Raw genomic sequence first — 25,716 nt, 5'->3', positions numbered from 1 at the left:
ATAAATTGATATAAATGTACTTTGTGCATCATACTGACTATTTGTTATTAGATATTAAAAGTTTCTTTTTTACATAACTGACACCCAAGAAATTAATTGATGTCATAAGCAACATTGTTATTTTTTAATCTCAAAGAATTTAATTATATTTTACTTAACTTGTATTACAATTGAATAAAAATAAGAAAAATTGTGTGATTAGTAATAAAGAATTTTGCTGAATCAATTGATTTGGTAAATAATAATAATAATAATAATAATAATCTCTTTACTGTTACTAATTTAAAAAAATAAAAGTAACAATCTGAAATCTTTGAATATCAGATTTTACTATTCATTTCATTTTATTCATATAATAAACAAGAGAATTTTCAATATAATAATACTAGAAAATTACTATTAGTTTTTTCATTCATACCTAACTTTATGCTTAGTATAAACTTTTTGCTATAAAACTTGAATTCAATATATAAAAGTTCTAAGTAGATATATCATAAATATATATATATAAAAATTAACGGCTCTTAAAATAGATTTTTATGCTTACTATTATATACACATATTTAAATATTTATAAGTATAGAAATACTCTTTTTTACAATCCTGGTTAAAGTTTCATATAAATTAAATATATCTTATATTTTTAACAGTGAAATAAAACTGGGTCACAATTCACATATTATCCTTAATAGCACCAATATGAGATTTTTTTCTTTCCTTTTTTTTTCATACAAGCTTCTTATACACACACATATATATATATATATATATATATATATATCATATCATAAAATAATTGATTTTTCTTTGAATATTGTTTTAAAAGAATTCTAATATATATCAATGCACAACATTATCACATAATACATAAATTATATATATATTTTCTTTCTTGCATACTTTCACAATTGCAATTGAAAATTCCCTAATGGCAAAAAATGTTTTCAATTTATTTTGGCATTTATAACTGTACTATAATACAAACATACATCTTTAAATATTTTCTTTAACAGTTTAACAAATTTCTAGTTTCCAATTAATCAAATACAACAATTAATTACTAAAACATTAGAATTATCCTGGTTGATTTAAATTATGTTAATAATTAAGATTTTGATTTTTTAATATTAAATGATTAAAAGAAAAAAAACTAAATTTTCAAAATTATAATACTTCATTATGAAAACTGAAAAATTTAAAAATTAAATGAAAACAAATAATTTTTCATTATAAACAAAAATATCAAATTAACTCATAAATCTATATAATAATTTAGACATTGATTTAAACTATTTCTAAGATATAAAATTATTTTGAAATAATATGAACATACATAGGAAAAATTGGAACTAGTTTTCTTTCATGAAAAAATACCATATATTTTAAAACTTTCTCACTACATTAAGTGCATTCCTTATTGCACCTAAAGTTTAATTTTTCAAATATTTTATCAACGTAAAGATATATAACAGTTTTCCAATCAAACATTTTCATAATGAGATAACAAATAACAGAATTTTCTTAGCTATAATGATAGTGTATTTCAAAATGACATTCATTTTTGGATGAATTATGGTTATTCTAAATCATCTAATGATCAATCCAATTACTTGCACATAGGATGAATATGAAGCATTTGAGGTAAGTACCTATACATAGACAAAAATCTACTGTTTAACATCTTTAAATGTTTTTACAGTAGTCTTTAAAATTTAACACAAAATTTTCACCTTTGTAATAATCTACCTGTCATTTAGTGTTTTCCATTTCACTTGGAAAACTGATTTGGGTGGAAGATGTTGATATTTTATCAAAAGGAACAGTGTAGAAAAGGAATATCTGTCCACGGGTGCATACAAAACTAGAGGAACTTCTATAACTGCTCTATGATTTATCACAAGATTTCTTCCAAGTATAATTTTATCATCTCACTGCTGTTTTCAGAAAGGCACAGCTTCAGCACAAATATTGGTGACAAGCAAACAGATGCAGAATACCACTCATAACATATATTTTGATTGAAAATTTGCAGACATTAAAACTGATGCAGAAAAAATGCATCAATATAGCCATTTTTTCAACTATTATTTACACTTTACATTTTTTTTTCACTTAAATAATGTTCTTCTATCCGGTTATGATATTTTCATTATTATTATTACGGATTGCACTGTTAGTCCAATGGATGTTCAGGACATGATCGATTCACTTCAAACCATGCATCAATGCAACTGTAAAAATATTTTAATAAATTTATTTAATTACAATTATTATATATTTAAATAATTGATATTTTCATAAATATAATTAAAGATTTTTTTATTTTCCAATTTTATTTTTTAAAAGCATTTTTAATTGCCATTATTTTAATAAAATATTAATATTTACATAGATGTCATTTGCATGGATGTTCAAACAAAACCAAGAAATTATTTAACATATTGACAAATAGACCAAATATCAATAATCACTATCAAATATTTGCTGTACTTATAAATTGAATTACCAGTTACATCTGTTTTTTATGAACATGCACATTTAGCAATGAATAATCATTAAATTACTGAATATGGAAAACACAAATCCATAGAAAACTTCAAACAGAAAAAAATATTTAGCAGATAAAATAAACTTAAAACTTAACAATTTCAATTTATATCTGTTTATATACTTTAACATTTAACAAATAAATCAACTATATCTTTATTATACCATGTTTCATAAGCCTGTTGAAAGAAAACTTTAAACAAATAATAATGCCAAAATAATTTTCAGGCTAAAGGACTAATTTGGACTGAAGTTAGGTGGTTAAGCTACTAACCTTTAGTCCAAACTATGTAGTATTTATTATATTAGCCAAAATTCTAATCCAAAAATTAATCCAGCATTACCATTTGACTATTAAAATAATTCAAGCTTGGTTATCTACCTCGTATATCTTTGAAAGCATTCAGTATTAGTGGTCCTGATATTAACATCCACATCTATAGTTCCAGATGATGTTTGAATAATAAAAAAGTCACTGCTTTACATTAAAATGAATGGTTATTCCTTTACAAAAATTTGAGCAAAATTTTATTGAAAATGAACAAATTTTTGTAAATTAAATAGAAATGATACAATACTAAATTCTGTCAATACAATCCAATACTGATATCTTTCAACCAATCTAATCAAATCCAATACTTGCTTCTACCCATATTCTTCAGTTGTTTGCAATAAATGAAAGACTGAAAGCTCATTAATTTAGAGAATACTCACTTTGTTCATTAACCACTTAAATTCAAATATAAAGAAATAAATGTTTACAAATCAATGTATGGGTGCCTTTCAGATCTGGACTTTGGGCAATTGTAATTGTCTAATTTGTCTAGATCTGACTCCAGCCCTAATTTTAGCCCAAATAAACTTTGATTAAATAAATGTATAATAGTATTTTAAAAAACTGCTAGATTGAAAAAGTCATTGCCAAATTTCCAATTGGCTGGAAATATCATATTGTCAAATCTGGCAATTTATTGCCATACCTGACACTATCACTCATACATTGTCCATCCATTGCTAAAAATGCATCTGAACTTCCATAAAACAGTGCCACCTACCTAGATAGTGCTTGCCAAAAGTGACAATAACCATACATCACATTGCCATCAGTGGCAAATCACTTGTGGAGAAGACACCATCTGCCATGGGTTAAGCTTTATAGTACAATATGTCCATAACAATGTTTGAATGCCTGCCATGGCAAAACAATGTAAAGAATGCATATTAGGGAAAAAAGATCAGAATATCAGTTTGTAAAATAAACTGATGCCAATATATTGGGAGCATTCTGAAATATTGATATATCACTATTGGTTACATTATCGAAGTTTGTAAATAGATTTCCAGGCTGCCAATAAAGTGTCCATATCTCTGTGGTTAATACATGTCTGTTTCTGATGTGCCTTATAAATTTCAAGGCACATCAGAAACTGGGGTACATCTCTAGTATTTAGCTAATAGATTAATGATAAAACATGAAACATTAACCTATTACTATATAAGTTATTTTATTCAAAGTTCACTAAATAAAAAAATATAGGGCAATTCAGATTAAAGTATCTTTATTCAAAACAATCTGTAGAGAAAAGCATTGGGCAAAATGCCATCATACTTGGTGTTGGATTAGGAAATGAACCATATTTGATGGAATATAAAGTTTAATTGATGAATTTTATCATGTTCTATGTACTTGATTAATGTAAGGAATAAAGTTATTAAAAATGATAACTACATAATATGTGAAAACTGGATTTAATTAAGTCCAAAGCATGTCATTGTATCAGAAATATCCAGCACAAATTAAAAAGTAATAAAACAAATATTTTTGGCATTTTTTTTATTATTTTTCTTTATATCTTTATTTTTATTGTTTACCTTTATATCATTTTGCATTAGCAACATTCGCATCCAAAAACAATATAAAGGTACTTCTCAATAAAACAAGTTTAATACACCACAGTAGGGACTGGACCAATCTGAAACATTTAGAGATACTTGAAATATACAAAGCTTATTTTTGGAACAAGGCCCTAAATTACAAAGATGCTGAAACATTCCATTTGGGTTGGTGTTCATGTGTTTTAAAAACTTCCCATATCAGGTTTTGACTCCACATGATAAAAATGTCATTGATATACCTTTTATATATGATTATATCTAGAATTTTTTAAAACACACAAACTGTACACTTTACCACTTAAGCAGTAACATAGAAATGCATTACTTAGACCTCGTCATTAAAGTTGTCAATAACAGCATAGAAACTGCAATATACAATAAGCTGGATTATTGCCCACTACACATCCCTGCTGACACCTACAATCCATTCCAGTACAAAACTGCGACATTCAAAACTCTCATGTGCAGGCAGGGCCGGAATTACCAATCCAGAGGCCCTGGGCACAAATTCGGTGGGGACCCCCTTTAAGAGTAGGCAAATTTGATGATTTAGAAAATTTACACAAAGTACTGTACTTTCAACTAGATTTCAACTAGGAAGTTGTAAATTTCATTCAAAAATAAGGTTATTGTAAACATACATGTATATTTTATTGTGTAAAACGAATTATTTTAATTTAATTGAAAAATACCTATGTAAAATTTTTTCCCGAAATTTTCCGATGCTTCATAGGTTTTTTCCCGGGTTTGGTTTTCTTTGCCTGTGGCCCTCATGATTAGGCCACACTAGCCTGTCGCAGTAATAGGAAAAAATTATGTTTAAACATAGTTTTGTGGGGGCCCTGGGCACAGGCCCCAAATGTCCTTATGTAAATCTGGCCCTGTGTGCAGGGCATATACACATTAAACGAGGATTGAGGACATGAATGCTTAACTGACACATATTACAGTAGAGCATCGATTATCGAGCATCAACCATCACATCGGTTGATCGGGGGTCCGCATTCAACCACATTCTAGTCGGCAAATTCAAATGTCTGCTAGTGATGTGGCACTACAATATTTGGCTATGTCTTGGCTACTTTAATATTATTTTTGTTAAATTTTTGTGTGTTTTAGCTGGCAACACTGGCTTGACCATGAAAGGGAGGCCAGTATTTAAATGAGGCTTAATCTGACTGTCAGATTGATTTAATCAGTTAAAATTTATCAGTAAAATTTTGTTAGGTTTAACATCGATGAAAATCCAACGCAAAGTAGGTTAATAGCGATATACTAATATACTAATTACATAGGATATACTAATATACTATACTAATAATGTATTTTTTCATACTTTTCGGTTATCCGCTTTTCAGTTATCTGACCAACCCCCGTCCCCGAGTCGGATAATCGCTGCTCGACTGTACTGTACTTCAATTACCAAGATGTGTAGTTTCTATGAAAAAGTGATTGAGGGCTTAGCTAGAAAATGCCTATCTTAACTTAAAGAGCTCCCCACTGCTAGTAACTGAAACATAAATGAAATGGAACAAATGTATGTTAACTGAATAGTGGTGAGGTATAAATGCTACATAGACACAATTTATACATAAATAGCCGCATGCAAAAGCACAAACAATATATACAAACAGAACCCAACTGTGCACACTACGTAAAAATGGGAAAGACCCACTAAACACAAAGTCCCAGGAATATATATGATACCCCTAAGGGATCACAGGATTGACAGTGATCTAATATACATTGGATCTACCACCAGATCCTTAAAACAGTGGTTAAGGGAACATCAATATGACTTGGATAAGGGAAAACTCCCTACTGCCCTGGCCACGTACACGTGATAAAGACACAGTGGCTTTATTCCACCAGGTGACACTGATACATACAGCCTGTAAAGACAAAGTCATCTGGAATATTGAGGCCCTTCAATTTTTAAAGCTGAAAGGAAGAGGACATGCTTTAATTATAAAGAAAAACAAATTTCACATGCTTGGCAAGCAATGTATGGACTGGCACTATCTACAGAAATCCAATCAACATAGACCACACCAAATTATGTCATGATTCAGCTTCATATGTCCATTGAACCATGTAGAATTTTAATTTTTAAATTTGAATGTTAGTTTCAATTTATGTTCCATTTAAGGGAAAGCAGAAAACTTGGAGTGCTCAGAAAGAGCCTGAAAACATTTGTTTACATTTACTCTTGAATTTTGTTGTTGGGCACCAGGAGGTTTTTTCGGGCTGCAATTTGAAAAAATTGTAGACCTATAAATTCCTGCTGTCATCCACCTGACTGTCTGTTGGTCTTTCCTTAATCTTAAGAATGAAGTTAGATAGATGAAATCCAAGATCAGATATGAAAACCTCAGGGACAGGAGGCCCCAATTAACTATATATCTTATTTACTCGCATATAGGACGAGGTGTGACTTTGAAGATCAAAATAAAGAAAATTAGATTTATTAATACAATTCTAATTTTATTTCGTTTAATCACAAGTAAAATATCAAATGAACATAAATGCACACATTGTCCTGCAAAAATTACTGGCATTTTAAACTTCAAGGAAAAATCTTGTAAAATTGACAACATAATTTGTTCATGTAAAGATTGACAATCAGGAACCTTTTTTTGCCAATTCTTAACAGTCAAATTCACTCTCCATCAACTACACTTACGAATTTCTTTGAATTCTGATTTCTGAATTATCATCTATTTTCACGTGGGAATGGATTAAAACTTATATCGGGTTTTCGTGTGATTTTGGAATTTGAATCTGGAATTCAATTCAAAAGCTTTGCTTTTTCTATTGCTATTCGTCTTTACTCCTGACAATACACAAGAACAATTCAAATGACTTAGATTGTACTTATGTTTTTAAATACACAAGGGTAAGCATCTGATAAAAAATGCAAATACATGGTTCACAAAAATTATTTGCAAAAACGAAAAGAATCTTTCGCTCGCGTATATAGGACAACCTAGGAATTTGAAGCTGTGATAAATGAATAAAAACCTTGTCTTATATGCAAGTAAATACAGTAAGAACTTCTGACATAAACCAGAAGTCTCTTTATTTCAATTCAAAACTTTTCCCCTGAAAGCAGTTCATAGATGACTGGCACAAGTCTATTGCTAATTGAAAAGTATGATGTACATAGGCAAGACACTACAGTACTAATTTGAGGTGGAGAGCATACATTTTAAATTAAATAAATTAAAAATATGAATAAAAATTGCAGTCTGGCATTGTGACAATGTCACAATAAATAGTTGCTTGTTGAGGTGTGTTATACTATTTTGGTTAATCCAGTGGGAATGTGTTCGAACTACTATAAGATAGTTTACATCTCATCAAGCTCCTTGAAAGATTTCCTGAATTATCAACATTTCACAACAAATAAGTAATTCATAATGCTGATTGAATAGGCAAATCTTTCTATGCTCTAACAATATCAATCTGTAAAAATGATTCCACATGCATTTCTGTACAAGAAAGTTATATTAAAAAATAAAAATATTTTTGAAACATATCAATTTTAATACAATATTTAAACAATTCTTGGTTTGATTTGGACATCCCTTGCAATTTATAACATTTTATCGTGTAATTGTTTAGATTCTAGTAAAAGTATATTATTTATTTAGTTGTTAAAATATTTATTATTATAATATAAATTATAGAAATTAAAATATTTATTCATGCAGAATAAATATTCAAAATAAATCAAAATAAATTTTCTGCTGGATTTTAAGTTTTTTGAATATTTATTTTAACGACTGATCTAGTAAAAAATATAAACTGATATAATATATCACAAATATTCATATTTACATAATATATATATAAATTAAAAAATATATAAATTTTCTAATTTATAAGTGATTATAAATATAATTTAAAAATTTTTAATGATGCCATGTCAAAATAAGTTACATAACATTCAGCATGCAATACAAAGAACAAACAGTCAGAATACACCTAATGCAGACAACATTCACAATTTTTGATACAAAACACTTACATCACTGCACCAGAAACTAGCCAAATGTTTTACTCAATCAATAATCCATAACACATGCCAAAATTTTTTTACACAGATTATCACATATATGAAACCAAAAAATAACAACACCAGAGATCCTATACAATTCACACCAATCACATGCCTTCCTACACTCTACAAAATACTTGTCTCAAGCATCAAAAACGAAATATATCATCATCACAAAGAACAATATATTCTCAAAGAACAACAAAAAAGCTGTAGTAGAAATCACATGGGTACAAAATCAAATCATGGAACAATAGATTCAATTCTGCAACAAGCACATAAACAACAGAGTAATATGTGTAGCATACACAAAATATAGGAAGGCATTCAACATCATCCCATACTCATGGTTATTGCATACACTACACCTATACAAATTGAATCAAACACTCATTATATTTTTAAAAAACAATGCAACACTGGAGAACTACACTACACCTCAGACTTCACAACACATACATCAAAACAAAATACAGAAGGCAAGGCATTTTCATTAAGAAGACCTCTTAAGTTTTTGTCTAGCCTTGAACCCATCTCCAATAGATTAAATATGGTTACAACATCAAAACACAACAAAACAAGTACAGTACATGGCTAACATAAAACTCTACACTTCCACACAAGCACATCTAAATCATCTATCAGATATTATACACACTCATCTGACATTCAAATGGAGTTTGGTCTAGATAAATGCAGATCACTTGACATAGAAAATGGAATCCTGAAGAAAAATAATATTAGACTTGGAAATGGAGACATCATTGAATCCATGGATGAGGGAGAAATCTACAAATATTTCCATATAATGATTCCAATAGATCAAACTTATAGAACAAAAACTTACACCTTTATAAATCCAGCAATGAATTTAATAAAAACTAAAAATGTATTAGAATTTGAGCTGAAGATGCATAACATCTACTTTAAAACTGCCAAAAATATAAACTGTAAAATAACCTACACTCGGCACTCTACTGTTTTCAAACTTTCAACAAATGGAAAAGATGCGACAAGCAAGTTAACAGCCTCTGAAGTTTGACAGCAGATTTAATACTCACCTGACCTAACTGGAGCTACATGTTGATCTCTGACATGTAGAATTAACAAGCACATGTAAGATATTGAGAAAAAGAAGCATGCAATGGCTTTGGCCCAATATGCATGTGAAACAGGTGTAATACCAAACTGGAATGTGGCTAAGCTTTTAAGAACAATTTTTGACAAATCTAAACTCAAAACATTGGAGGCCATAGAAATTTACAAGTAAGAACAAATAGGAGGCTGCATTAACAGTAAAGACAGATTAAGTCTTCCACAAGTCTGGAAGCCTTACTGAACATACTTAAGATATACAGTAGGAATAAGGAATTGGTTGTAATGTAATATAACCAACTCGTATATTCATTTTGTATATCATTTTCATTTGATCCAGTTTTGAATTCTATATGAAAAGTTTTTGAAGCTATTTTTAATCTATTTTTGAATCCAAAGAAATTAAAATATAAATACTTCAGATTTATATTCAAGTTTCTTTGAATATTGGCCAATTTAAATTTCTGAATATATAGAACATTCCAATTAGCTGAGTTAAAATGCCTTTGAACTTTTGAAAACTCATTCAAATTCTTTAATATATAAACATCTCTTTCAATAATAAATATCAGTACATATAATTATCTCTTCCAAAACCTTTAAATTTCTGGTACAATATGAATATAGTTACTGAAATAACATTTTTGATCTTTTACAAAGATCTTCATCAGGTTCGTTGTCGTTCCAAATACAGAATGTTAAGAATATAGAACGTTTTTGAATACAAAATTAATTTTTTCCAGGACATAATAAAGAGCCAAGATTATGAATCAATTTAATAGACAGAAGTCCTCCATATTAATGATGTGGTCTATCATCCAGGAATAATATAATTACCAATGCGGATGCTCTTCACAGCTGACTTAAATAACACCAGTCTCATAAAAAAATCATTCAAAACAGACCACATCAGGGCCTTAGAAACCCTCAAAATTTACAAAGCAACCACGCCGGGGAAATGAATAAATTTCAAGAATAGTAATGTAATATCTTATGCATGGCGTTATGCTTATGAAGAGCATCCACATTGGTAATTATATATTATTCCCTGGAGGATAGACCACATCATTAATATGGTGGACTTCTGTCTATTAAATTAATTCATAATCTTGGCTCTTTATTACGTGCTGGGAAAAATTAATTTTGTATTCAAAAACGTTCTATATTCTTAACATTCTATATTTGGAATGACAACAAACCTGATGAAGATCTTGGTAAAAGATCAAAAACATTAGTTCAGTAACTATATTTGTATCATACTGGAAATTTAAAGGTTTTGGAAAAGATAAATATAAACATCTAAAAATCTGACATTATCAGTCAGAGCCAAACAACCGCCATAATATATTGGGCTATTTTTCTGCCATTATTAAAAATTAAATTTTAAATAATTTGGTCTTAGAGGCAGGCATTAGGCACCATCTCTTATTAAATAATTTAGAACATGGCATTTAACTCAAATTCTTTCTTTTCTTTATTCTGCTGATATACCTAAAGAGGGTCATAAAGAGGCGATACTAAAAATTATGTCACATAGTCAAGAAATTCTTAAACACAGATATATACACAAACAGCATACAAGCAAAACCTTTGTTTCCTGTAGTTATGTCTTGACTTTGGTCTGGCATAGCAGTGGGCACTGGTATATATGCTGTGTAGGACACACTACCAACATTGTAATAATAATAAGTGATAATAAATGCTGTAATAATCTAAATAAACAGAAAAACTTTTAACGTCAATATCTGTAGTATGTTTTTGAAAAGTTTCTACAATCGAGACAAAGTCAATAGGCTACTGGTATGGCTTCTGGCAGGAATGATTACCTAATAGATATACAATAAGTAATTGTCATTATCATCCTCATTATTAATTTTACTAAGAAAACTGCACACCAACTCTACAATAACTAATGACAATTCAAGTAGCAATTGTTTACTTCTTATTCACTCTAGAAAATTAACATACACAAAATCTGACAGTCAACTTCTAAATAGTTCTCTGAGATTCATTATATGTAAAGGAAGAAAACCAGAAATTTATCAGTTTTCAAGATACAAGTTCAACTAAAAATGTCTAATATTATTAAAATGTAGATTGAAGTACAGAAAACGAGAGAAAACTAAAGGTGAAGCACACATACATGTCTGGTAATACCAAGAAAAATCACAACAGTAGATTAATAGACACATACAGAATTTTTTAATGTTTTTTAAAAGATATCCTTAGTAAGTTTATACAATGATAAAAATTGGATAACTTCATAATTGCAATTTAAAATCAACAGATAACATGAATCCACTTTAAAACACAGATAATCCATAGTTTATTTTCAAGAAATTACAGAAATGTATATCATACAGATTTTTTTTAATTTGTTAAAAAATATTGTTTAAAGTATTCAAAAAAATCAGAAAAAGTTTTATGAATTCACATATCTTGATAATTTAATCACTTAAATTAAAATGTGAATCCATATTGGTAAATATTTAAAAGCAATATTAGTAAATTAATATTTTTAATTCGTCTATTATCTATTACTTTTTTAATGTACCAAATTCTATTCAAATCAATATTTAATTTTATAACATTAAATGAGTAATTCTTCTGGGTTATTAAATGAAGATATTCAATAATACTTACGATTTATGATATATACACAAACAGGGTAGTCTTGCAATTGTATCTCCCTGAACTAATTCCTCTAAACATATAACACATTCACCTTTATCTTCAGTCAGAACATCCTCTAAAATTAATATTAAATTAATTAATCATCATAATTTTTACTATTTTCATGCAATAAAACAATTTTTATAAATTTCAATTATTCAATAAATAACATAACCATATGATTCTGGCAGGATTCAATTTAATAAAACTAACATTTTTCAACCATGTTTTAAAGATCATCTTCAGAACAAACAAATAGAACATAAATCAAAACAAAACTTTTAGGACATTTGAATGAAAAACAAATTTAAATAGTATTCCATGTGTACAGTGGTGATATTCGAAATATTTAACAAGGGGTTCGCTAGCAGAAAATTTTTCCCTGGCAATCACTGACAAACGAAATGGAAGTTTTGGCTAGAAATAAATACAATACCTTTTCTTGCAAACATTTATGTAACAATCAGTGGCGTATTTAGGAACGTAACGAGCCATTAGAGAAGGCCAGGTAACAATAGTATTTTAGAGTTGTTGACCTTTTTTTTTTCAAGGCAGAGAAATTCTTTACTGCAATATGGCGCTTCTAGAAATAGGCACATGTCATCATCTCTCGAGATACATTATACTTTTTCTTTCCCTGTCCATAGCCTGACACGTGTTCCACAGCCATCTTGTATTGTCTCGCGCGCATGGCATTCTGGGATCTCTCTTATGACTGGATCTACTTTCAAGAACACTCTTGAATCGATCGCGATTAAACCTCATTTCAGTCGAGATTAAAAACAGTCGAGAGAGATCGCATCAAGACATACACCCTGACCTTGCTCACAATCTAGATTGAAATGCTCGGTGCAAACGGGGTATAAGGCCCTAGTTTAGTAGTATTACAGAGTATAATACGCATATTTTAATATATTTAAAAAAAAAAAAACCCACTGAGAAATGTTCCGTGTGTTTAACAAGGTTCGGGAAACTGAAAATTTTAACAACAGGTTCGCCCGGACCCGTTCGGAAAACTTTAACAATGGGTTCGGGCGAACCCGCTTGGAAAACTGAAAATTTTAACAATGGGTTCGGCCGAACCTGTGCAAACCCGCCGAATATCACCACTGCATGTGTATACATAAATATAAACCTATTAAATGAGTGATCCGAACAAATATAGAGTAAGAGAAAAAATACAACACAATTAATAGAGTAAAATATATGCAGATCCATAACAAATAATAAAGGTAAAAATAAAATAGGTAAAAAGTTATGTACAGTGCCAAGTGGATGTGTTGTTTTAATGTAGTAGGGGGGAACAGTTTTGGAATGTTATAACAGGATGTCCATGCATTGGAGACATTTTCCATATCTTTTGTGTTAATTTTCTTGCAGAAATGTACATTTCTAGAACTTCAATCCCTCTTAACTCTGCATAATTGTGGTTGGTTTTATTAAGTGGGCTCCTTGTAGGTTAATATGGATATCTGGTTCCAATGCAAATTCTACCAATGAAATAAGTAGAAGTTTCTTTTTTGTGATGAATTCATGTTCTTTCAGTCAAGTCTTTAGGGACACTAGCAGGGGACTCTGGAAAATTTTTAAAAAATCACCAACCATTTCACCAGTTTTAAATTTTTTTTCACCACCACTTTTACTTACTAATTAATACAGGTGCTGGTAGCCTTATTGATTTGGAGTTTGGAAAGCAAAAGTAGCATGTTAAGCTGTCACCTAGAAATAGGAATCATTTTTGAATAATTTTTTAATGAATAATTCCAAATAGCACATTTGATCACAATGCTTAAACAATATTACACATGTTCTATCATGCCAAAATTCTTATGCCTTAGTCTCCTGAAGAAAGTTGAAAGTGAAAAAAATGTCATCCCAAAAATCCCCCATAATTTTCTATCAGTCTATAAAAAATCCCTGTCTGGAAACACTGGGTGGCATTGCATTAAAACTACCTTCAGTTCTCAACATCATTTCTTGCTTTCCTGTCTGAACTTGCAGCATGATGTGACATTGCTAGGTGTGTGATGCACAGACTCCTATTGCACAGGAGCTCAACATTCTGCTGTTTTTCATGAAGCATGCTGTGTGATTCAATTTCATGCCAAATGTTGAAAAATAAGCAGACTAGATTTTTTTATCACGAGTAGTATATTTTTTTATTAAAGTGGTAATAAAAATATCGCCAAATGGCAAATTTGGCACTATGCAGGCCTCCCTGCATTAGACCACAGTGATGTAGCTCCAATGTACTCTAAATCTTTGTTGAAGCCATTATCCCTGATAAGAATGCCACATACTCCAGGTGTAAGGAGTCAATTCTGGACCATTCTATTTTGTTTAGAGATTATTTTTAGTTTGTCATTCTATTTATTTTGGGGCATTTTATTTTGTTAAGGGTGGACTAATGCATCTCCCTAGACAAAATTCTAAAAGTTAAAAACTAACCTTACAACAACTGAGAATGGGAAAAATGATGTCATCATCTCAATACGACATCTCAGGGTTGGAGACTTTCACAGGAAGTTAAAAGAATGATCTCCCATCCCCCAAATTATTACTGGACAACATAAAAAAAGTATTATAAAATTGTGAGGGAAATGTGAGTAAAAAAACAGACTACTAGAACAAATAAATGTCACTGTGTAAGTATGTAAATAGGGCAAGTGGGTGATACATTGTAATGTCACCATGCCTGTCATATAAAAAGGAGACAAAGAGATGACTCAGATGAGGCAAAGCTTAGATTCGAATGAGGTGGTGCTAAGAATTGAGTAATCAACTAAAGGTTTCCAAGTTCCAGTTCCAATAACAGAGTTTTGGTGACATATAGTCAAATTTGTAAAATTCATTGCATTTTTTTGATAGAATTGATTCCTATCTTTCTTGTTGGTTGTGTGGAGATAGGATTAAGATAGTTCTAATTTGATTTAAGTTCCCAAATTGTTGGGAAGGTTTTGTACATATTTATTTTAGTTTGATAAAGTATCTTTTTTTATTTTACAAGATTTTCTAGCATTATTGAATGTATATATATGGGCTTTACTAATAAATATAATTTTTTATATTATAGTAATTCTTTCAATGTTTGATCTTTAGTAATGATATTTTATTTTTGCCCATGCAAGTCCAGGTCTGGCACACTAACAACAAACTTTAGTATGTAATGCATTGTTAACATATTTTTCCAGGCTTTTGCTTTACTTTCATATAATAAGACATTACACAGGAATTTGTCCATCACTTCCCTGTCATTTCTGAGGAGTCTGTAAATTGCTGGGTTTCTCCAATAACAAATTTAAGCACTGATGTTCCTTGTTATGCCTTTGTATATTTTGAAAATTCTTGTTGAGGTTTAAGACTGATCTTGTCTTCGCATTGGGTATGACAGCACTTATATGACAGTTGTCAAACTATTGAATATACACAAATTCAAATAAAAAAGAACATAAGATAAAATTTAAAACATAAAATAGAACACACAAAATTTAAATATAATGGAAAATAAAAAAATCAACACAAATTAGGAATAAACACAAAATCAATACATTGTAGTGATAAAATAATAAAAGCTTGACCAATTTTGAGTTCATAAATAGATTTCCATGTGATAGATAAAGTGTCGGTATCATAGTAGTTCATGCTGCCATATTTACTGTTAGCTTTATAAATTTCTAATATATCCAAGTATTTAAGAGAATTGAGGTCTGGCTGGTCTGATAATCTTAGCCTCATGCCAATTAACTTATACTTCCTGCTGGTTAGTGTAAGTTGCCAAACCTTTATTGCAGAGTTTCCTGCCAACAGTACATTTTTGCTTAATTCACTAAACACATCCTTTAAGCACTTTTCCAGCAGTTTTTTCCCTTTGACAAACATTTGCAGCTCACTTCATAAGACAACACTGCTCACTTTTAACAAACATTTGTAACTTTACTCACATATACTGCATAAGACACTCAGAATCACCTTGCAAAATACAGCCACAAAACTGCAAATCAAGCATGAGTGACTCTAAACCAGTGATTCTCAAACTTTTTCGATCCACCGCCCCTTTGTCTATAAAGTTATACCCAATGCCCCCTAACCCATTTTCTCTTGTGTGAGAAAGGATTGAAAACATTTTTAGGAAAACTTTTCTACGAATCTCACACTTTGTGCCCTTACCGTACATTGTTCTCAACATCTGGAAACCATTAAACACAATGTTTTCTCTTAGCCAGTTTAACAGAGAAAAGGGAATGGCTGTCAGTGACTCCAACTTTTGCCTTTGGTCACCGTTCAGTACCCTGCCTCCAGCGCTCTCCCTAGATTTACTCACCGCCCACAAGGGGGCGTTATCACCCACTTTGAGAAACGCTGCTCTAAACAATTGATGTATTTCAAATTTCTAAGGAGATAGTTTTTCTGATGACAACTAAATGGCATTAAGACGCACACACACATAATTCATCTATATCAGCGCTGTCCAACTTATCATAGCCCGCGGGCCATATTTTCTTCACCAAACATTTCGGGGGCCAAGAAGGTTGATAAATGAAAAGTCAGTTTATGTTAATTAAAAAAATATTTTATTTATACTAAAAAGAAAACTTTAAAATATTCGTAATATATTAATGAGAACATTGTGGCCGTAATTGTTTAGCAGCAATATCTTTTTTGTCCACATCAATATTTGTTGTGGCAAGTCTAATTATATCTTCAAGAGTGGAATCTTTCAAACTGTTTCTATATTTTGACTTCATATATTTCATATCGGAGTATGCACGCTCGCAGATATATGTACTTCCGAACATTGATACAATTTGAAGTCCAAAATCTCTCAATTTTGGATATTTCTCTTTATCTAAAAATTTGAATATTTCTATTCCAGTTACTCCACGAGATGTAAAAAATGGGTCAGTCTGCAAGTCGCATAATTCTATTTGATATTTAAGATCAACGGAGTTGATATCAATATTAATTGGATCACAAAATAAATCAATAGACTGTTTAAGATCATCAAATTGAGAAAATCTTTCATTGAAATCTGTAATTAGCATATCCAATTTTGGTAGAAATATTTTAAAATTCACTTCTATATTACATTCTTTCATTTCTTCATAGATCTCTTTGCAAGATTCAAAATGAAATAAATTATTTTGCTCCAAATTAAACCTTAACAATTTTAATTTGTTTCTAAATCCAGTAACATATTTATAAAGGCAACACACATTTTGATCTTGTCCTTGCAAGGATTTATTCAAAATATTTAAATAATTTGTAATGTCCATTAGGAAAGCAAGTGAATCCAACAACTGCCAAATTATCGGGCTAGCAAATGGCTATAGTAATATTAATAATTTAAGTTAATTTGGTACTAGAGTTAGGCGTTAGGCGCCATCTCTTGCTAAATTTAATAATTAGAAATTTAATTAAATAATTTAAATAAATTTAGGCTTAACTGGAAGAAAAGAATCGGCCCGAAGCGGGATTCGAACCCGCAACTTCTGCTATCCGTGCAGACACGTTACCAGTTACGCTACCCGGACCTTCGGTCCGATCTCCCCTTCCAGTACGGTATATCAACTGGAAGGGGAGATTGGACCGAAGGTCCGGGTAGCGTAACTGGTAACGTGTCTGCACGGATAGCAGAAGTTGCGGGTTCGAATCCCGCTTCGGGCCGATTCTTTTCTTCCAGTTAAGCCTAAATTTATTTAAATTATTTAATTAAATTTCTAATTATTAAATTTAGCAAGAGATGGCGCCTAACGCCTAACTCTAGTACCAAATTAACTTAAATTATTAATATTACTATAGCCATTTGCTAGCCCGATAATTCGGCATTTGTTGGTCTTTATATATAACGGGTTAGTTGTTGTTTATTTATATGGAAAGCAAGTGAATAAATAAAATTTTTATCAACTAAATTTGCTGTCAGATTTTCATCGACGGCAATTTCTGTGAGAAAAAGATGAACTTCTTTTCGAAGTGTAAAGAATCTCCTCAAGCACTTTCCAGCACTTAACCAACGAACGTTACACTATGTAAAAGCAGATCTCCATACTCAGTTTCCAATTCATCCAAAAATGTTTTAAATTTTCGGTGTGTAAGAGAATGATTTCCGCCATGAATTAAATTAGTAATTTTGCAAATCTTGTCCATTACGTCTTTTAGTTGTAGAGATAAACCACATAATGCTTCCTGATGGATAATACAGTGTAACATACAACATGTTATTCCTTCTTTTTGCAAAAGTCCCGCGAGCCCAATATTTTTGCCGTCATAGCTCTAGCACCGTCGGTTACAATAGCAGTGCACTTGTCAAATCCGCCATACTGCTCTACTGCACATTTTAATTGTTTGTAAATATCTTCACCTTTTGTTGTTCCGTGTAATGATTGTAATTTTAAAAGTTCTTCTGAATAATTATAGTTTTCATTTACAGTTCTTATAAAGATAAGCATTTGACTTGTATCGGAAATGTCTGTGCTTTCATCCAATGCTACCGAAAAATAGCAGCAACTATTGATTAGGTTTTCTAATTTATTAGTGACATGCATGCTAATCTCGTTTACACGTCGGCTTATAGTCTGGTGAGAAAGTGATACTGTTTGAAATTTTCTTACCATTTCGTTGTCATTAAATGCTTCAGCCATTTTTATGGCACATTTTTTAATTTTCCATCCAAAAATGGCTTCTTTGCCTTTACTATTTCTAAACAAACTTCAAACGATGCAGCTACAGATGCTTCTTGAAATTTTGGTTCTTGATTAAAATAATTCGTATGATGATCCAGCTGCTTTTTTATTTTTTTCACTAGTGGTATTTTCATGTCTCGCATGTACGAATGATACTTTTTTTCATGCATGGAAAGATAATGGCGCTTCAAGTTATATTCTTTACACACAGCTATGATTTGTAAACATTCCAAACACTGTGGTTTACCATTCTTGTTCAGAATAAATAAATAATCTATCTCCCAGCAATCTTGAAATTCTCGATTTTCGAGGTCTATTTTTCTTTTATTAGTAGCACTCATATTCAATAATTATTTTAATTAATAAATAAATATGAAATTAAGTTAATATTATAACACAGTCACCCCTCAACAAATTCTAGACAAGACTACACTCGCACGATTGCATGAATTAACCAAATAGCGCAGGGTAGTGCGCGCATCACGTGCGCCAACCATAGATAAACAACAACCAACCACAAATATAATATGTGGTGCCAATGTTGAGCCAACCATCATCAGACGTTAAACGAATTGCTGCTGTATTCAGCCAGGTTAAGTGAAGTTGCGCAAACTAAATAGTACCTACTTTAAATTCAAATTAGATTTAAATTTTTACATAGTAAAATAATTTTAATATTAATAATAATAATTTAGTAACATAAATTTATTCATAGTAAATGTCCTCGCAGGCCGTAAAAATAATTTGGCGGCCGTACACAGCCCGCGGGCCGCCAGTTGGACAGCCCTGATCTATATCATGCTACAAATGTAATGTTATGTTTTAAACTCAGGAATATCTTGATATATCGAGAAACAATATTACAGTTGTTGCAGTTTTTTAAAAATTCCTCAAAGCATAATATTACATTTGCTAAAAGTTGTATTAATGTAAAATTTGACTTGTTGTTTCTCTACAAGAACATTAGAGAATTACAATTCTCAATTACAGGGTGCATTTAAGCTGCTTCAGTTTTGTGAGTCTTTGCAAAAGATGGAATCTTAGGTGCCAGGATGACAGAATACTGCTTATGAAAAGATGCACCAAAAAGATGGAAAAGTTTTTAAAAGAATTCAAGCAGTTAGTAGGTGCAAGCTGACATTTTGTGCTTGTGATATATATCCTGTAACCTTTCAATGTATACTGAGCATTTGACTTATACAATGTTCTTGATAAATCATCTGCTCTCATGATAACAATGTTATGTTGTCTTAATCATAGTTTACAGCAACATAAAATATTCCAAAAATGCTTAGCCTTGATATCTATTCCTTATTACACCTCACTTGTGGAGCCATCCTCCAATGAAAAAAATCTCTGTGCATCCAAGTCCTCATTAATTGTCTCAATATTCAATAAAAAGACTTCTGATAGAAAAAAAATGAAGAAGGGGCATAAAGAGGACCAGACTGTAAGACCTTTAAAATGCATTGCAGAGGTGTTATGTTATCCCTTGCAATTACATGGGAAATATTATGTCATCATCTATAAGATGAAGACAACATAAATAACTATTTTGTGGTTATTAGTGTTTTTACTTTTATTTTCATTTCATTAACATTTGTATTTTAAGTTTGTATGTCATTTTTGTTTTAAATTTTGTGTATTCTTTTATCTTTAGATTTTTATCTCATGTTCCATTATATTTAAATTTTGTATATTTGATTTAGTGTTTAAATTTTTGTTCTTTTATGTCTGAACTTCGTATTCAATAGTTTGTTAACTGAAGAAGGCTAATTAATTTGGTCAAAAACATTATCTTCTACTCATCAAAACCAGTTAATGAACATTATTATTCAATTAAACTCATTACTGGAGTTTAAAAAGTGTGAATTTTTAACTACGAGTAGCATTTCCTCCAGTTGTTTATGATATTTTTGACTGGATCAAAGATTTTATTATTTTACCACTACAATGTATTCATTTCACATTTATTGCTAATCTATTGTTAATTTTTTATTTTCCATTGTATTTAAACTCTGTATGTTCTATTTTATGTTTTAAATTTTATCTTATGTTCTTTTTTGTTCAAATTTGTGTATATTTGATAATTTGACAATTGAAGAAGACCTATCAATTTAGGTCAAAAATGTTTTTGAGTTATTAAACTCGTTGCTGGAGTTTATAAGATGTAAAATTTGTCTTTCCCCCCATTATTTCCTCCAGTTTACACAACAGTTTCTTTAGTGCTTATGTCTTTTGTTGGTAAACTTGTTCATCAATTGATCTATGATCTTTTTAGGTAGCCATGCATAATGGCAATCTTTCTGATCTGGTCTAATTCTTTTTTGCATATCAAGGATGTTTGAACAGTGGGTGTATATACACCATATAAAAGAAATGAATGCAGTGATCTTGAAATGGTACAGATTATTTGAAACAGCTGGTATGAGTAAATGCTGGTATTGCAGTTTTCAATACACATTGGAGGTTATTAGTCCATCTTTAAAGTGTATCTTCAAGTTTAAAAAAATCCACCACATATCACTTTCTTGTTCCAAACTCAGTATTAGTCCATACTGGTTGTTCATATCATGAACAACCAGTATATATTAGTGTAAATATTTTAGTGTATATATTAATATAGTGTATATATGTTTAAGTTTAATTAGTTTAATTAGCAAAAATTAGTGTATATATGTTTTTTTTTTCATCATATAATGAGAATATCATCAGCATATCTGGAATAGATAGTAGGAGAGAATTGAGCATTCTGAAGTTCAATATAACAAGTTCACATAAGGCCCTTTAAAATAGAATGCTCCTTGGCACTCCTGTTTTGCAAAGTTTTACCATTATATCCTACTGAATATGATATTAAACTCCAGTAGGATGAAATATGATGCAGAGATTATATGCTATTCATAAAATTTTTTTGTTATGTAGGATGCAAAGATTATGTTCTATTTATTGGTTATGTCGTGTTATTTATTCAGTTGATCCCAGTTTTAATTTATTTGAATTCACATTTATTTATAAGAAAATTCAACCAATTAAACTGATATTGAAAATAATACAGTTTTAACAAAGTTTTACATTAAAAATGAAAAAACATTTACATTAGTAGTTAGAAATATTTTAAAATAAACAAGCAATTATTTATTATGACATAATCACAATGCAAGGTTGCAATTTTTAATCATATTTTTAATGTATTTAATTTAAAATATATGCTCTCCACCTCAAATTAGTAGTGGCTTGTCCCCGTACATCATACTTTTCCTTTAACAATAGAGTCATGCTGGTCATCTATCTAACACCTTTCAAGGGAAAATTTTTGAATTGAAATAACACAATTTCCAGTTTGCATCAGTTAGTTCATCTGGGCCTGCCTGTAAGGTTTCCATATCTGGTCTCGTCTTTCATCTATCTAACTCTGTTCTCGAGATTAAGGAAAAAAGACAGACAGATAGACAACAGTAGAAATTTATAGATCTACAATTTTTTCAAATTGCAATCAAATTATTCAGGTTGTGTTAGAAAATACAGAAATATAAAGAGATACTGAAAAAATTAATGTGGATAGTTAAATATTATAAAAAAGATATAATCAACTGAATAAATAAATTAATTCTAATAGTAAGAATTAGTAAATACATTATCAGTTATATAATCCTAAAACAAAGTAATGAAAAGTGATTAATCAAACTCAAGATTACTATTAAAACATAATATAAAGTATATTATATATTAGAAGATGCTATCATTAAATAAGACATCTAAATCTTTTTATAGTATTAAGATAACCTATTATACAAATGATTTATTATTCCCTATTATTTGATTTATTAACTGGACTTTGAAAGACTTCTGTAAATAATTTTCAACAATATCATTTCTACTTACATAAACAAAAAATATTTTTACAATCGCATTAATAAAAAATTTATCAATCATAAATATATCATAATGTTATTCAATAGATTATATTCCAATAAAAATAAAGAGAATTGAAATCAAAGGGAATAATTGTCTGAGTTAAGAATGCTTCCTATTTTTACTTTTATTAAATACTTTTGAATAAAAATAAACTAGAAAAGAATCAATAAATTATTGCAAAAATGTTAAATGAATTATTTAAAAATGATTTCCTTTTATTTTTTTAATCTATCTTCTGAAGTAATACAAGTCAACTTTAGCCATTTTAGCATATATTGGAAATCCAGGACTACTCAGTGGTATTGCCTGGGGTGAAAATTAAGAAGAAAGTTGTTGAAGATGAGGATGAAGGTGAAGTTATAAAGGAGTAGAATCTAAGCTTAAAAATATTATTTCTGTTTTCTCCTAAACAGGAACAGTATTAATTTGAATATTAACAAAACTTTCTAGTATTAAACTTAAACAAAAACTTCTAAACTCATTTGAAAATTTGTTATGAAAATTTACATATCATTAACACCGTCTTACTAGGAATTAACTTTTTAGTAATCTATATGTATATAAAATTGAATTCATGTCTGTGTGTTTGAATATCAATCACATGAGAATGGTTGAACCAATTTCTATGAAACTTTGTATATATATATATATATTCAAGATAGTATACATCATTTTCCTGTGCAAAGTTGGTTACTCAGCTAGTTGGTACACAATCACATGTTCTGACATACATCTGCCTCCTTTTCCAATATATGCTTCAGTTTTATTATAATTTTAAGAATCTCAAGAATTTAAGAATTTTAAAATTAGATTACTTTACATTTATAAGTCAAAGTTTGTGCATACCACTGCTGGATCTTTTTAATCATCTTGATTTTAGAAGATTATACATTTATTTCAGTGGTAGTGCTCAAATTGAAGATTCTTAACTCAAAATACTCTCTGCTAGTTTTAACTGCTAAATAACATATTTTTAAAAAAATTCTTTCTTCATCTAAAATTTCACAGGGCATAATGACAGAATGAAGAAAGAATATTAGTGCTAAATTAAAAACAAAAAAACAAAAAACCTTGATAATTCCAGCAAAAAATATTTAATAAAAACGTTTTCGACTGTTTTAAACAGCCTTCATCAGTTAAAACGAACTTAAAAACAAAAGAATGCAGAAAAAGAACTCAAGCAAATATTTAAAATTCAAATTAATTCTAAAGTAAAAATGCCGTTCTGAATAAGAAATTAACAAATTGCGCATGCGCAATATATCGCAGTGAGAATAAAAATAAAAAATAAAACAAATAACAAAATATTGCCGCAAAAACTATATTAGTGCTACTCAGAACAGTACTAGTGTAAATGATAATGAATTTTGAGCTGGTCTAGACAACCACTCAAGACATGATTTGTAGATTTCAACACAGAATCATCTTTTAAATGAGATGCATAAGTTCATATGATACTCATTTTTTACTCAGAGTTTTTATTTTGTTACTAATATTATTTCTATTATTTTTTTTCCACTATTCAAGAATTTTTTTCTTCTGTCATATTATTGTCTTCTTCTGTCTCTATGAACAATACATTGCAAGACCAGGTAGTTACATAAATAACACAGTTTAATTATTATACAGTATTAATATATAGCACATTGAAAAAAAAAAAAAATTACTTGTCTGCCATCTCAGATAAGAAGCATAGATTTAAATGAGTAACATCTTGCCATAATCTAAATAATGAACTTCTGTATTTTGATAAATAATGATGCCATCAATGAAACAAATCACTCTCTCTGAAATGTTTCAATAATAGTTGCATCATAAGCTGAAAAACAGCTTTGGCTGATTTTAGAGGTGAGCCAGAACAAACTCAATTAACTCAGAACAAGCCTCGATATGTAATAAATGTAGTTAATGCAGCTCTGTTCATGAATAGGTACTTGATAAAATACAGATTTGACATTAACAGAAAAATCTTTGATTCTACTTTATTCTGAATTTTCTCCCTTTATTCAGTAACATTTTCTCTTCTACAGTAACATTATTTACATTATGTAAATCAATAGCCAGTTTAATACCATCAGATTTGCATTACAACTGCAAAGCCCAATCCATGACTGCAGTTTTCACTTCTTTGTTGTCACTGAACCGTTGACCACCAAGGAACTCCTTTAATTATCGAAACAAGTGAAAATCACTGGGTGCAAGGTCTGGACTGTAGGGTGGATGATCCAGTTGTTCCCATCCAAAAGAACTGATTAGACCTTGCATTTGTGCAGAAACATGTGGCCTTGCATTGTCACGGAGCAACATCACACTGGAAGACAGTAGGCCACGCCACTTGTTTTATATGGCACGCCGGAGTTTTCTCAGTCACACAATACACATCAGAATTGATTGTTGTGCCTCTCGGCATAAAATCCATTAACAAAATCCTGTTCCTGTCCCAAAAGACAGTTGCCATGATCTTTCATGCTGAAATTGTCTGTTTGGCTTTCACTTTGGTTGGCAAAGATGTGTGTTGCCATTCCATTGACTGTTGCTTGAACTCAGGAGTCATGTGAGACACCCAAGTATCATCTCCTGTAACAATGTGGTTCAACAATTCATCTCCTTCCTGATCATATCAAGTCAAAAACGATAAAGCACTGCCCAATCTTTTTGTTTTGTGATCATCAGAAAGTAGTCTTGGAACCCACTGAGAACAGAATTTTCAATAATTCAGTTTCTCCAAAACAATGGTATACAAAACTGATCTTGAAACCTGTGGAAATTCAATTGATAACATTGAAATCATGAATCATTGGTCCTCTCAAATTTTGTTATCCACATCACAAACCAAATCTTCAGAAA

General features: G+C 30.0%; 1 protein-coding gene across 3 annotated transcripts in view; it reads right to left on the bottom strand.

Annotated features, from left to right (window-relative positions):
• Positions 1–864: 864 nt before the first annotated feature.
• The window catches only part of LOC136982928 (E3 ubiquitin-protein ligase ZNRF2-like), a 39,914-nt gene continuing 15,062 nt past the window's right edge, over positions 865–25,716 (bottom strand). For 2 of the 3 annotated variants that reach the window (XM_067279505.1, XM_067279506.1), the window contains 2 exons: positions 12,242–12,347; positions 865–2,231 (listed from right to left, as the gene is read on the bottom strand). In XM_067279505.1, the coding sequence (XP_067135606.1) occupies positions 2,174–2,231; positions 12,242–12,347 (164 nt within the window). In that variant the 3' untranslated portion in view covers positions 865–2,173. Of the gene's footprint in view, positions 2,232–12,241; positions 12,348–13,429; positions 13,991–25,716 lie in introns of those variants that run through there. The other variant, XM_067279507.1, reaches the window with a different exon arrangement.

The sequence above is a fragment of the Centruroides vittatus genome, unplaced genomic scaffold (assembly GCF_030686945.1).
Source record: "Centruroides vittatus isolate TY-2023 unplaced genomic scaffold, ASM3068694v2 contig_874, whole genome shotgun sequence".
NCBI lineage: Eukaryota > Metazoa > Arthropoda > Arachnida > Scorpiones > Buthidae > Centruroides > Centruroides vittatus.
Note: the sequence above shows the minus strand (reverse complement) of the source record. Positions and strands in the feature narration are given on the sequence as shown.